Below are 15898 nucleotides of genomic sequence, written 5' to 3' on the forward strand. Positions count from 1 at the left end.
AGGAAAGAAAAGGCAGTGAATTACTTACAGTTTGTCTCTGTGCCAGCTTCAAACAAAAAAAAAAACAACAAAAAAAAAATTCAAGTTAGTTTTTAAATATGTCTACCTTTTTAATCACAATTATACACGTGAGACACAGAGACATACAGGACCTCATTCAAGTGACAACACGTGTAAATGAATTACCGTGCTCTGTGGTCACACAGCCCATCTTAATCATCTCTGAGAAGCTGAAGAGCCTTTCTGTTGCACAAGCAATTGCTGGGATTGTGATCTTTGAGGTGTGTCCCGATACACCAAATATTGGGATATCTGTAAAATGGACAGTTACCTGTGATGCCCCTGCAGCTGGTTCCCCTCGCTGGAAGTCGGCAGGCTGAACCTTTGGCCATCTCAATATTGCCACAGCACGAGTTGCGCATGAGGCCTTTGCCATGGCCATTTGGCAAACATGCTCCAGGATGACCACAGGTCTCTTCCTAAAAAAGTTTGACTGCAAATACGCATGGAAGACCTGGGAGCAACAGGGAACACTGGCACTCTCTCCCAGGCTGGTTGCTGAGGACAAAGAGTGAGCTGACTCAGCCCGCACACTGCGCGATAATATGACAGAGGGTGAGCACACAGGCAAGTGTAACAGGCCACCAAACAGCACTGGATCCCAAGCCAGATGCAGTAAGCAAGGAATAAAGGAGACTCAAACTTTCTTTCCACAAATACACAACAAGAAATCTCTTATTTGGAGCAGTGATCTAATTCCAACACTGAACAAAGCACAACTGTGTTCCTGGAAGACCCTGGCCTTACAGAGAGAGTCCAGCAGAGCAGCTGTGGCCTCAGGGCCATGCTGTGGGACATTTTGAGGAAAGAGGTGAGCCTGCACTATCTGTGGCCACCCTTCCCTATGTTGCAGCTTCCGTGCAAACAACATTCAAATGCACAGCTCAAAAGCTGCAATAATTTCACAGGCTGGCTGAGTGGAGAGCTAGGGCTGGGGGTGCATTCCATGAATGCTTCCCAGCCCTCCACCACACAGGCAGTGCTGCCTAACCCAGTCCACTGTTTCTGAGTCTGCCTCCTCAAGTTCTCACAATAAATCAAAACAGCCCCTCACAGTTTTCCCTTAAGTCCCCATTGTAAACTCATTCTAATTTCTCATCTCACACAACAGCATTTAATCACTGTAGAATAAACCAATTTAATCAAAACAAAACACATAAATGATTAAAACCTGCAGCTTCAAATTCTGTACTTCTAGATCTACAAGCTCACCTACAGAAAATCATACGTGACATGCTGATCCAGGTCTGGATCTCATACAGGAGGAATCCCAGCCCTGTCATTTTTAACCTGGGTTCCAATACCTGTTGACCTAAACAGGAGCTGGAATGCAATGATCCTGACAGGTCACTTCCAACTCAATCTTATTTTATGATTCTATAACCCATCACACATATGCCAAGCACATCTTCTAACTTTCCCCTAATGTCTATGCTGACCACCAACTGCACAGTAAGTTTGGATGGAGACATGACAGAGATACATACGCACAAGTTAAGTAAGCTGTAGGACTTTGAAGGTCATTCTGTACATAAACACATTGTAAAAGGTTTTAAATTTCTTTTGCATGTTTACTGATTAGCTCAAAAACCTTTATGTGAAGGCATTTGCCTAAAGTCTTTCAATCTTTTCATCATCCATGCAAAGAGATTGGCTTGGCACATAGAAACATCCTCCCAAAGTACAACTTCAATAAGCTTGAAATTTTTTCAGATAATTAACCATAAAAAGTATATGTCTGTTAAAGCACATATTCACTACACAAGGGGTCACAACATCATTTTTACAGGAGCAACATCAATTTCCACAGACACTCCACTTGTTAGACAACCCTGCTATCACTGGAATCTGAATAAATGATGAGGTGCAGTATTTTGCAGTCCCTTGGAGAGAGGGGAGCAGGGCACTGTTCTGCTGAAAGCTCACATCTGCACACTCCTTAGTAAAGATGCAACCACACTTCCAGGTAGCTGCTTTCATTACCCAGTTCACCAGAGTAGTCCAAGCTTTGCTGAGTGGCATTTTAACCACATTTAATATTTTCATCTTCTCACTTTCATTATAGGCGGTGTAACAACCAGCTCTTTGGTTCCACAACCTTTAGATACAAGAGCTGAGACCTGGACTTATATTGTGGAAGGCAGTCCCAAAGAATTTCATGCTGTTCAAACAGAAAACCAAAAGGTTCCTCAATCTCCAAGATAAAATTAGATGATTCAGATATGTATAGTTTTGGAAAAAACGGTAATTAGCACAAACCAAACTCAGATAAAACAGTAAAGCAAGTGCAAAAGGCAGTTTTGTCAAGAGAGAGGCAGTGCAGGGAGGGCAGCTAGAAGGGCATGCATTGCTCACCCTTGTCATCAATTTGACAGCCAGCAGAACGGTTGCTATGGGCTCAGCCATCTGATCTTCACAGATGTCCAATCCAATTTAAATACTGGCTAAGAAAAGAGGTTTTAAAATAACATATAGAGATGAAAATTGAAAGAAAATTAAAGGAAATGTCTCTAAATCCATAAAGTTTCTAACCATTGAAGGATGGAGGAGAAAAACAGTGTTTGAGCAGCAAAGATGGCCACAAACAACTTTTTACTAAGAAGCTCAGACATCAAACAGTGTGCCAAAAGGAAAGGGAAGAACATGTCCCTGCAGAGAAGTGATGACTAAACTTGAAGGAGAAAATCTAATTACTTGGCTTAAGCATTCATTGCTGCTGTTAATTAGGGTATCTCCCAACAGAAAAGCAAAGTCATGATTTAACACTGAGGACCATATGACTAAGGGCAATGAATAGAGCTTTGAGTGGAGATGCTGATTTAAAAGACTGTGAGCAACTCTGAAGCATAGTGTTGATCGGTGTCTACTTGATTGTTACTGATTAGTTAATTGCTTAGTTATTTTTGGCAAAACTTGCTGTACCACAACAAATTATAAGCTATTACTGAGTCAAGTTAAAATGGACATAGTAAGACTAGACAGTGTTTTGAGAAAACCAAGAGGAGCCCTTTGAAACAACCCAGCGCGGGAGGGGGGGGGGGGGGGGGGACAATTATACTACCGAAATTCTCTTTACACAAAGCTGTAGACAGCTCACTGCTCAGAGTGCAAATTGCTCATCATACAGGTACAGACATTATCTCTGTACTCTGGGAAAAGGCAGCCTGAGGAGAGCTCAGTTCTATTAACCAAGGCAGATGGGCACAATCTCTTACCTTGTACATGATGAAGGAGATGCCAGAACTGGCCCTATTAGGATGGAGGGATTTGGTCTGTAGGCTTACTCAGGCAAGAGCCAAGTCAGATTCTCTCCTGTCACCCCAAGACTTCTGGCTAAAGGAGGGTAGTAAAAGCTCTCTAAATACAGGGCATGGAAAGCAAGGTTGGCCACTAGATCCATTCTTTGGCCAGTCTGAAATGGGAATCAACTCTTGTGCCTAACCCCCTCTCTTTCCACCTACAACAGGTATCCCCAAGGAAGCAAAGGAAGATTGAGCCACATTCAGAGCCTCAGACCATCTTAGGCTGTTTCATGAGGTAGCACTGGTCCTGGGAGGAGCATAAGGATTAGAATGGAACATTTGTGAAGAAGTTAAAACTGCCAGAAAGCAGGACTCAGGGCAAGCTCTGGAGGGCACCAGTGCCTGTGAAGCACACAGTGCATGTGGCAAGTGATGACCTGCTGGAAAGTGACTTCCAAGGCATCCACCAAGGGCTGCAGCCAAGTAGCGCTTCAGGGCAGTGCTCGACCTCTCTGGGCAACTGTATCTCTGGAGCCAGTGCCAGTCTTAAATTCCAGCCAGATACCAGACACCTGAGAATTTAAGGAGGTCTTAAAGTGACACAGATATCAGTCTTGGAAATAGCTCTTTCGACGTTTGTGCTGGAACTATTTACAAGCATTTTTCCCTTTCTTTTCCTTTACCTTCCAATATAACAAAACAAACAAGCAAAACAAAAATCTAGCTGAGGTGACTGAGAATATAGATAAAGACTCCTTTAAGTAGGGAATAAAGATGAAGCTAAAATCACTTAGAAAAAAAAAAAAAGTGCTGAAGTTGTTGCTGTTTCTTGCAAACACTTGAGTTAAAACACTCCTCACAGCATGTTTCACACTGGCTTTTTCCTGAACAGCATAAACACTGGCAGCACTCATTTGATGGTCAGCACTGACTCCACCACATCTGGAACAGTTTAAGCTACAGCCTCCATGCAAAGCCATGCCCACAAAGTCAGGAAAGCAAACATGCAGTTTAAAAGAAAAGCTGGATAGTTCAGGCTCAAATGGACGTTTAGAAGAATAAGGATGAAAGCGTCCTCCAACCATGAGTACACAGCGTGTGCCAAGGCTGGGGGTGGAGGGAAGGAGAGCATCGTCACAAGCACTTCTAGGGCAGAAATTTAGCTGAAGTATCAAGGCGTCCGCACACCCATAGTATGAATGGTTATACAAGCAACCACTTGAAGGGAAAGTCTGTCTTTTTTCCTCTTGGCACATAATGAAACTGAAGACAAACGGTGTATAAATAAAACAGGGTGCTTCTGTAGTACAGAATGATAACAATCTCAGCAATTCCTCGGCTCATGCCAGGAAATTCTCCTCACACAGTGCTTGTAGGTTTATCAGCCTTATCAGATTGGACACAAAAAATAAAATTACAAAAGCAAGGAGTCAAAAGCCAGTGTCTCCACAACAGAGCTTCTAAGGAGCAAATGCCACTTTATGTAGGAAAACCCAAAGTATGGCTTAACAAAGGGTGGGTTAAGCCATAAAGGGCATTTGGCACTCAGTGCCACACCACTGCATCTCTGCGTATCATGTAGGTCATGTCAGCCATCCCTGAGCAAAAACACTGCAGTGCAGATACACACACCTACCTCAGCTCTACCACTCGCTGAAGGGAGAGTGTCACACACGTGATGCTCCTCACTAGAGCACAAACTGTTTCATAGATGAATCAAGTCTCATTGTTCTTCTTCCACGAAGGGGAAACCTGAGCAGCAGCACAGCACATCCCATTTGCCCCACGTCCAGCCAGATTCCAAGCAGTTCTTTGTGGTCTTGTGAAGTCTTTGTCCCACTCTTGAAATCAAGATGAATTTACGTATTCCTACTAAAGTAATAGATGAGAGCTACAACTAATGCTATTCTGAAGATCAGAAACCCTGTAAATAGCAATTTTTATTCATTTGGTAACCTTTTAGGAGAAGCTGTGAAACCTCCATTGAAGATTTACAACTTTGACTTCCCAGATACCCCACAACATCTGATGGGAGAGTGAAGTGAAAACAGTCTTCTAAGCAGGTCATGCCAACATTATTTCATCCACGCCCAAGCTATCAGATGTTGGAAAGCTCAGATGTGAAACCACCCTAATGTTCCTCACACCACCAGCTGCTTCAGAGGTGAAGTTACAACACAAACCTTTCTTATGGATTCGTTTGTCCAGGTCCTCTGTGTTCAGTGGCAGCAATCTATACTGTGCTGAGAACTCTTGCATTCAATCTAGGTAAATAAATGCTTACTGGACACTTAGAAGCCCAAGAAAAACCCTATAGGAACGGATTCTGCTCTGCACAACTTGTGCTAGTGTAACAGACAAGTTCTTTGCAGAGCCTCTCCTACATCTATTCTATATACTGACATGTTCTCTTCTAGATACCTGCGAAGTCACAACACAACAGCTTTCTAAGAGACTCCTAAAATTCCCTTCCCTAGGAAAGGGAATTTTCCCTTTGCAGAAGATAGTGATTTTAGGAACTGTAGCTTCAGAATACGTGGTGTTTTGAAACCCTTTTGAAGTATTACTGTGCCTGTATTTTCCTTAGCTAAATACATAAAATACTTAATATAATATTGGGATATCTGCTGTAAGTTTTACAGAATTTGAGATTAATATTTCAAACCCACCACTACAACAGGCAAATCAATTTCCATAACCTTCATTTCTTAATCAATTATGGATTTATTTCAGGGGAGTTTAAGCCACATAGGCTTCTCCATGTACCAATGAAGCTAAAATTACAAGGGTGATCATTATATAAAACAGCCAAAAACACATGGTTTGTTTTCAGGGTTTCAGTTTTCTATTAGTTCACCAGTGATGAGCTATAAATACTCCAATGAAGCCTAGACTAAATGTATTTTTAGGAGCAGTGGTCCAGAAAATACATAATTAACAAATTAAGAAGCCCAAAATAGTTCCACAGAGCAGCCCACAACACTTCTTCAGCTTGTCACATGGTTGTTGCTGTGCCCAGCTATAACTGCTCACCAGCAGCATTTTGCTCACTTTTCATAATTAGCTATAGGGTTTGCACTAATTTGCTTTCGGAGCGGCTCCCATCAGGCACAGAGGAGAAATGCTCCCAGTTTACAGGATGACATCTACATCTGTGCCTGAGCTTGTGCTCGTGGGGGCTGTGCTCTAGAAGACACATCTATGTCACAAAAACATGTCCTTAGCCCACAGCTGGAGAGACAAACACTTTAAGTGATTTAAGTGAAAACTCGCTAAACTAATTGATGAATTTCAGAGACTGATAAAACTTCTGAAGATAACAACTGTGGATCTCTTCACTCAAGTATTTTAGATGAAACAGAAAAGAACTCTAACCTGAGTTACTGATTACTTATTGTTCTTGACATGTGCAACTAAATATTTGTAAAACTACACATTTACAGCATGGACTTAAAATAAACTCATTAAACCCACAACTTTTTGCTCCCAAACAAATATAAAAAGAAAACGATATGGCAGTTTATACCCCGTTTATTAAGACAGAGCCATCTATTACTTAATACACTGGTTGGGTAGCCATAAATCGCATTATTTTCTTACTCTATTAAGATGCAAGACAGTTTGGCAACCAAATAACAAAGACAAATTAGGCAGGGTGGAGAAACATTTAAGCTGCAGTGAGTTAAAAGACATCTAAGCTGGGGAGACCTAAACCAGCAGAGTTATACAAGGTGCTGGCATCAGGTGACGCTCGGCCTGGCGTGCTTGCCAGCCAACTCCTCGAGTGCCCCGCGGGCCTGCCAGGCCCCTTCAACTGGAATGTCAGAAAAGGTCCAGGGACCGTCTGGATGCCACTTTTTTGGACATCTACCAAAGAGCGCACCACCAAAGCTACAGTTTCTGTGTAGGGATCGCATAGTTCTTTGTAAGAATGAAGGCTTCTGGTAAGAAAGTTTATAGTGCAATCTGAATTAATTTGTGCCCACAGTGTCATTATTCATTTTCCCAAAACAGTTTAAATATAATTGTGTAGGAATTTGAGATCTCTATAAAGATATTACAAAGCAGTGCTTATACAGTTGGTGACTACATAGATCCAATTTTAATAAATATATCTCTTCAAGCTTTTGCAAAACTACAAGTACGAAAGCAAGAAGTGGCAAAGCAGCCAAGTGCTTCTGTATCTTCTGAATGCTATTAAAATTCTCAGGGCTCTAAGGAGTTCAGATACCCTACCGCACAGGAAGCACACACCGCGTTCAGTTTAACAGCTGCTCAGGGAAGAGCAAAACCTATTTCTGCTTCCTCTTTGCCAACGTGCCACCAAGTTACAGCTCCTGCTGAGAAGTCAGAGGTTGCTTTACTCCAGACAAGCAAGTTCAGATATGTTTCTGCTTGTCAGCATAGCTGTGTGCTTAACATGGAAATTTGTAACACGAGCTGTACTGCAGAGACTTACACACTTTTTTTACTACTGTAGACAAAAAGGGGTCAAGCACCAGGAGCTTCAGCTCATAAACTCATTGTGCTAGCCCTAGGGAACCTTGCTGGTAATAGCTGTAGCCTTAATGCAAATTTGCAAAGTGAACACTTACTCAGCTCGAAAAGCATACATACAATATTTACCCTGATAACAACAAATACAGTATCAGGTTAACATCCTGTTGATAGACAATTTTTGCAAATGGAATATTTTATAAAATCACGAATAGCAATGCTTCATTGAAATAACAGATTTAATTTGCTTCTTGAAACAACTATTCTTAAATTAGTCTAGCAATATGCAAGCAAATTAAGTAAAAGCACCAGATTTCTTTTCAGTTTCCAAAAGATTGTAAGGTTTAAGTCATCAAGAGACTGTTTGGGTTTTGATTTTTGTTTTTTAAAGAGTCTTGATTTAAGACAGTGACAGAGGAAAATGTCTAAAAAGCATCTTCAAAAGATTCTTATCTCATTGCAAAACATTCACTTTATGTATTTTGACATAAAAACATCAAACCTTTTTCTTTTCAAAGTCCTCATCAGAAGCATTTTCAATTTAAAAAAAATGCTTAAAATTCAGACATTTAAAGTCAACTACATTCAGCAGATACAACTCATGGTCAAGCTAAATGATTCTCCGTACATGAATACTGCAAAAAGGAAAAGAATAATTAGCAGTATTATACCACGCTCCACAGGAATTAATACTTTAAAAGCCAACTGATTTGATTTCTACTTAAAAATAAACAGGTATGAAAAATCTCCTTTGGTCACAGTCCAGAGACAACTGTTTAGATAAGTGTGACAACAGCAGGAAAAAACACACCAATCAACTGGTCATAATATGTAAGTGCAGGTGAAGATACAAATAAAATAGTCCTTTTAATTGCAAAGCATGCCATACACAGACAGAAAACAGACAGAATTTTGAGAATTCCAATACATTAATGCTCGCCATATTGGTGTACTTCAGTAGCTTCAAAAAAAGACCACGAATGTAAACATGCTTGGAGGCATCTTATTAACATATAAATATACATGTGCCAGATACTTGCAGACTAAGGTTTGGCACATACATGCCCACTTCACAACAAAACTTTCAGAAAATGAGGGTCAAAAAGTGCTTTCATAATTTTAAATGTTAGTTTAAAATGTCTTAAATGGAGAAAACCTATTTTAGAAAAGAATCAGCTAAGATTCAGTTCATATATTTCCATTAAATACTGTCTTTCAAGATAACTTTGGAATAAAAAATAACCATGATGCCTGCAGATATCTCTCTGGCACTCAGCAACTTCTGACAATGACAACTTCTGTCTTACATGCAATTCTGCAGCAGAGAAAAAATTTAAAGCATTCTGCAAATAGTTTGGCTTGCACATGGAGACTAGAGCAAACAGGTTTTTTACTACAGAAACTCAGAACCTTTGCTTGTTTCTAAGTAGTGCCGAACCTTAAAGATAAATAGGGACTTAAGGATTTGAGTGACATCTGTAAGGCTTGACTTCATATTGTCAAACACTACAGATAAACAGACACATCTTTTCACAACTCTATGCTTCTGATTTAAGGACTATTATTTTGTAAGCAGCAAGTCTTCAAACGCGAATAAAATTTAAAAGTACATAAATGCAAAACATTAATTAGTAACTTATTTTCTTCACAAGTTCCATTCTGACAAGTAAATTATCTGGACAAATGTACTTGCCTTACAAGTATTTTGAAGAGCTATGCATTTAAAACTGATAAACACCATAGACCTGATAAAACTGCTAAGAGATTCTAAACACATAAACCCTTCCTGGATACTCAAAATATAGAATATTTTCCTTTCTCCAATTCCACAGGAACATAAAATACCTTTGGTAAGATTCCTCACAAAACCCTCCTACAGAGTAAGCACTTTCTATAGCTCTTTCTGCTGAAATGAGAATCACCTCAAAAAACCAATTGACAAGACTGAGGCTCAAAAACTCATCTGTCATGTAACCAAATTAAATTGGAATAATACAAGTGTACCTTTTTACATTGAATCCTATTGTTAAATTAAAAAAAAAAATAAAGCTGTGGTTTGTGCACCTTTTTAAGACGTTTAAGGTTTTCTAAATGAAACCAGAATGAGAAACACAAATGAGAAATCAACTATTTGCATTCTCCACCTACTAGCATTTTAATGCCTTTAGAACTGAAAATGTATTCATTAAGCAATACACTGCAACTGGAATAGTCAACACTCAAGTCCACCAAAATTTAAAAAGTGATTCATTTTAGCATAAGTACACTAGCAAATTATTCTGTATATTTCAGTGAAGCAGAGCTTTAAAAAAGTTGTAGAGAAATAGATCATTCCTTTTTTGTGTTTTAGGGGAGCAAATTTCTCCATAAAGATTATTTATACAAAAGCAAGAGCAAACTTTCTGAGATAAGGGTTTGGGGTTTTTATTTTTTTTTTTTCCCAAAGATTCCACATGATTAAAAATTAGATGAATGTGTATTCCTGACCACATTGACAATGTCACAGCTAGTTCATGACAAGCAACTGCAATGAGTGTAAATGAAAAACAGGTCCCTACACTGGGACAAAGCTTGGTTGCAGGCTGACTGTATGACACTAATATTGAAAGCAAGAATTTAAGTAAACTCATCTGGCATTCAGATCCGACTGAGGGAACAGTGAGAACGACACAGTGAAGGTACACTTAGGTGCAATTTCATGCTGGTGACTTTTTCCTCTTTTTATGCTTAGAGTAGATTTTAAACCAAGAGTTGCATATCCAATGACACATACACAATTCAAAACTTAAGAGACCAAGAGCACAATTGTACACATAATTACATAAATTTAGTATTTACATATTCTAAACAAAGTTCCATTTTAACAGTTGAAGTCTTTTAACACATGAAAGAAGATAATCTACTACAAAGAATGCATAACAGGATCACAAACTTTCCACAAGCATATAAACACGTTTTAAAGTGCTTTCTGGGTGCTTCAGATTAACCCCTCGCAGTACGAGCTTTTATGTAGTGCTGTTCCAGTCATTACAAAATTATTTAAATCACTCCTCTTCAGGTGCATTGTGAGTTCAGGAATAATGACAACACCATTGATGTAAAAGCTTTAGGCTTTACAACATAAAAGTATACATTACTTAGGTTCAGATGAAGTTGTCAAATACTTTGGTTTATCATAGCTTGGGATAAATATTTGATAGAACAAAAATTGCACCTCTCCACTCTTGAGTTTGTTTTTTTTTTTTAACTAAAAAAATACCCCAACATAAATTGACAGTATTCTTTGGTAAAAACAGGACATTTGGCCAGCTTGTGTGTACATCTATTTATCAAAATAGCCTAAAAGTGAACAAATGCCACTGCTGTACTGTCAATTTACAGGAATAAGCATTCCTCAGTGGGGAGTATCAAAATATTAACCTTAGCAGTTACCTATACAAGAAGCTGAAACACCTTCAGCAACCATTACAGGGAATCAATAATGTTTTAGAACGCTTTTTGCTTAACATTTATCCTTTGCATTACAAAAACCTGTAAAATGCTCTATGCCTGCAGACAAGTCCACTACCTTGCAGTGACTACAGAAACATTATTCAATGGTGTACATTGTCAAGTTGCTTTAACAAAAACCAGGAATAAGGTGTGCTGACCACCTAATACTCAACTGCACAGTACTTGTGCATTACCTATCCTAAATACTAAGAAAAGCCTATTAAAAATTAATTTAACTGCTACAAGTTATGTGACTATATAAAAACAGAGCAGATATACAAGTATAACACTGAACATACTGTACTTTATTAGCACAAAAAGCCAGAACAAGGCACAGCAAGCAGAAAAATACATCAATAGAAGGGTTAGTGTAGCATACAAGAATAACGTTTATTGTACTTGCAGCCAAAATGTTTCCTACCTCGCACAGGTCACTGCCATAGAGAAGTAAGAAATAAAATACTGTAGCAGCTGGTAAAGAAACTAGGGAGCACTCAGAATTGGTACAAAACATTAAACAGGGGTCAGGGCATTCCAACAAAATTTTAGTGCAAAATATCTAAGATAGAACTACTTTTAAGTTCCACCTCCATGTAAATAAGCAAACAGAAGTTAGAATTTTGTTTCTAAGTAATCTGTTGAAACTATCATCAGTGCATATTACTTTAAAACATTTTTGAAAGCGCAGATGGAAAGATATTTACAAATAAAGTGTACCAGTACCTTTGAAACATGACATTTGCTTCAGTTATGTCAGATTTTGTACTCTGATTATAATAATTCATCCACTTGTCATGTTCTCCGTAAAAATATCAGACGACTTTAAATAATTAAGCATTTTTTCTTGTCACTATTACCTTCCATTGTAAGTTACTAGCAGTCAGGCCACCAAAATCTGTTTTGGAAAAAACCCACAACCTTCTGTTTCACAGCAATAATCTAATTCTGTGTCCTGCCACAGAAGCAGCAACTCACACTGGAAGGTATTTTTAAATGTCTGAGACAGTATTACATTTGCTAACAATGCCACTTAAATCACCAAGTGTTTGTAACAGAATTACAGTACTGAGCAGGCATATTCAAGTCTTAATGATTAGGAAACCTTATACACTGTGAAAAGCATGATTCATCTGTTAGCATCAAAGCACCATTAACTCTTAATGGACTGCTTCTAACGAACTGCTCTTCATCACAAGAAAATATTCACTAGTATTTGGAAACTTGTTTGTGAGCTAAATTATTACTTTGAGTTGAGGAAAGTTTTCAAGAAGAGAAATTTAAAAAAATACTTCAAATATTAGCAAAAATGCCCCTCCAATAAAGCCTTTCTTTAACAGCATTACATGAATGCCCCATGGGAAATGCCTCATAGTTTCTTCATCCAATTACTACAGCTACAAAAGGGAAACAAAATATTTAGAAATTAGCAAAAATATTTAATTAGGCCTTAATGAAAAACGTGCAGAATTGTGTCTGCTTATTGTTTCCAAGAGGCATCACAACTTAGTTTGATTAACAGCAGGCAGCATCTGACAGGATACTAACACTCAGCTTAAATAGGGTATTGCAGAAAAGCTAGACGTCATCGGTGCGCTTGCTGCAGTTAAACTGTAATACACAGAAAAAAAAAAAAAAAGCATGTTCCAGAAGCTTATTTTGATTTCCATTTACTTTGTTTTTATAGGTTCCCGCTCCAGCCATCGCACCCTGACTTTTTGTTTATAGTGATACTCCTTTAGAAAGTCTTGCAACATTGAGGGTAGAGGAAGGTCATCAATTCCATCGTACGTAGTGCACCTGCAGATTACTGCCCGGCAGATATACTGCAGACTAAAGGGGAAGGTCCTGTTCAGAGATACAGTAAGCAATGGCTCAAAGAACATGCAAGAGCTGGGGTCTTTGTAGTGTTCCAGAAGCCCCGTAACGGTGGAGGAGTGGAACACACAGGGGTCATGGGCATCAAAGCTGAAGTTGTGGTTCCACTGCTCAATGCGTGCGTGCAGGGAGCGGTTGTAGCGGCGGAAGCTCACTGAGAAGAGGTAGTCCTCCTGCGCAGAATCCCTGAGCAAAAAGGTGCCTTCAGGTTTTCCCTCCAGAAGTGCTTCTGCTTCATAGCGGTCCATGACGCCCCAGTAACACGGGTTACCTGTGATCTGGAGCAAGTCTGGCACGAGGCAGTGGATGTAATCAATCTGAGTATGCACTTTCCAAGCCCCCTGCCTGCTGATATGGCCATGGCTCTCTCCTGACATCTGACGCTGCTTCTGCCGGCGCGACTGCAGGCAAAGCGTTGTTGTGTCCTCTTCAGAGTCACAGTTCCCTGGAGGTGTTATGGTTTTGTCCCCAGTCAGCTCAGTCATACCGGGGGCTAACTTTGGTCCCAGTTTATACAATGGATTTACCTGTGCTGTAGCTTCAAAAGTGTGTATTTGGGCATTGGGAGGGGGATCAACCCCTTCTTCAATACTAAGCCTACGTCTCTCTCTGAGCCGGTCTTCTTCATCTTCTGTGGAAACCAAGGAAGGATCAAATGTGTCAAAGAAAGTTGAATGAGGGCTCACAGGTGCTGTGTGTTGTTTAATCAGATGCCACTTCTGGGCCAGATCTGAGCCTGCAGGAAAAGGGCATTTCTCAAGCATTAGTTCAGAGAGATGGATCTTTCTTTTGTTAGAAAACAGAGGTTTGGACTGTTTGCTGTAAGTTCTCATGGGAAAACACAGCCCAACAGTATCTTGGAGACGCTGTCGCAGAGAACGGCTACCTACTGTCCTGCTGGATACTGCGTCCATGTCATGGACTGAGCTCACCCCGTACCTTCTCTCCCTCCTCTGCAAACCACTTCGCGTTCTACCAAATCTTTTTTCAGTATCCAATGAGCTCTGTGTTTTGGTAGAGCAGGAATGCTTTTTCTTCCCACCCCAAGGAGCATGCCGAGAATAAGAGTCCCTTCGAGCAAGCCTGGCTCCTGTGGTGACACATGAGTCATTCTCTTTCTCAATGCTTATTTCAACAATCTGAGGAATTTCTGTGACACAGTTTTGGTTCCGCCTTGCTGAATTCTTTGAAGGACTTAAGCCTAATTGCAAAGCAATGTTTTCTCTCAAAGGGCTGCTGGGCTGCTGTTGAGTCAAGTCAGTTATCTGGATGGCTTTCTCTTTACCAGATGAGCAATTATTTGAGTTCACAACTATACTCTCATTCTGGCTTCCACCCTCATGACTAAAGAGATTCTGGCACCTGTATTTGAAATTGTTCCACATCTTTCCCACTTTATCCATGGATTATGTTATCTAAATCAAGAGGAGAAGAAATAGTAAAATAAAAATATAGCTTTAAAACATGAGGATACATCTTCAGTTATCAATTAAGTTACAGACCCTAGATGACTATTATTAACTGAATGCAATGCATTTTAAAAAGTGCCCTAGTCTTTGTAGGGTTATGTGGAAGCAAGATGCATCACACCATTTTGACATTTAGAAAAATACCCATATTTTTGAATATTTTCTAAATGAGTATTTAGAAAAATCACCACAAAGAAAGAGTTTATGAAATTACAAACATTTCATTTACAAGTAGGCCCTACTATTTTCCTGTAGGCACATATTGTATTTGATGAATAGGAAATACATAGTCTAAAATTCTTCATTTAAGAAAGAATTTTTAAGTCATATGTTAGGCATGATTCTCTGATAAGCTTCCAATAAGTAGCAGTAAAACAAATTCTGAATAAGAACTGCTCAAGTTACTCCAAACTAGGAGAGCTGTTAGTAAAATCCAACAAATGCACTGCAAATGTCCAGATACATCATGTAAAACAAAAGCTCCAGCTGCACACCACATAAATTCTAAGATATAACTTTGTAAGATTAAAAGAACTAGCACAAAAATAGAAATTTAGGGGGGAAAAAAGCATTCATCCTTATTAGATGAGACAATCACCAAAAGACAATTTTAGAATTATAAAGTCTCTGATACATTAATGTAAGCCATATGAAACAGCTGAAAAAAACCCCACCAACCAATGGTTGGCTTTATTACTTAAGATATAAAAGAATGAAAGAGCCCAAGGAGCTTTTCTATCTTTAGTAAGAACACTTAAAAAGAAAGCAGCTCCACAGCAGAAACACGATGACAGTGAATCATGAAGATACTGTAAAAAGATAAAAACATTAGCAGTGTGTATTCTGAAACTGCATCTTTAGAAACTGAGTTTGATAATTGGAACAAGACTGCCAAAATTACAGGACTGCCCTAGGACAGAGAGAAACAGGCTAATTCTGTACTAAAAAAAGTCAGGCAATGCCAAACTAAATTAGATCTAATTAAGTTCTGAGAGAAGTGCTAAAACTTAAAAGACTAAAACACGTCAGCTTATCTAATTTAACTCTTTATGGAAACTGCTCTGTTCTCTGGAAACATTATTTTGCAGCAACACTCCTCTGTTGCTGCACTTCTTTTCTGTTCATAACTGGAAAGGAATCTGAAGCAGTGACTAAATGCACTGGGGCTCATAACAAAGTAGATGATAAACAAGTAGGCCACGCTCTGGTGATCCAGCCTACAAGTCCTTACAACAGGAGCACAGCTGTAAGCCTACGACTTTA

At 39.3% G+C, this 15898-nt stretch overlaps 1 protein-coding gene across 1 annotated transcript in view; it reads right to left on the bottom strand.

Moving 5' to 3' along the window:
- Positions 1–6815: 6815 nt before the first annotated feature.
- Positions 6816–15898, bottom strand: part of SOCS5 (suppressor of cytokine signaling 5) — a 33620-nt gene continuing 24537 nt past the window's right edge. The window contains exon 3 of the mRNA XM_053937658.1: positions 6816–14581. Within this exon, the coding sequence (XP_053793633.1) occupies positions 12959–14569 (1611 nt within the window). The 5' untranslated portion in view covers positions 14570–14581 and the 3' untranslated portion in view covers positions 6816–12958. The remainder of the gene's footprint in view (positions 14582–15898) is intronic.

Source organism: Vidua chalybeata, chromosome 3, assembly GCF_026979565.1.
Source record: "Vidua chalybeata isolate OUT-0048 chromosome 3, bVidCha1 merged haplotype, whole genome shotgun sequence".
Taxonomy (NCBI): domain Eukaryota; kingdom Metazoa; phylum Chordata; class Aves; order Passeriformes; family Viduidae; genus Vidua; species Vidua chalybeata.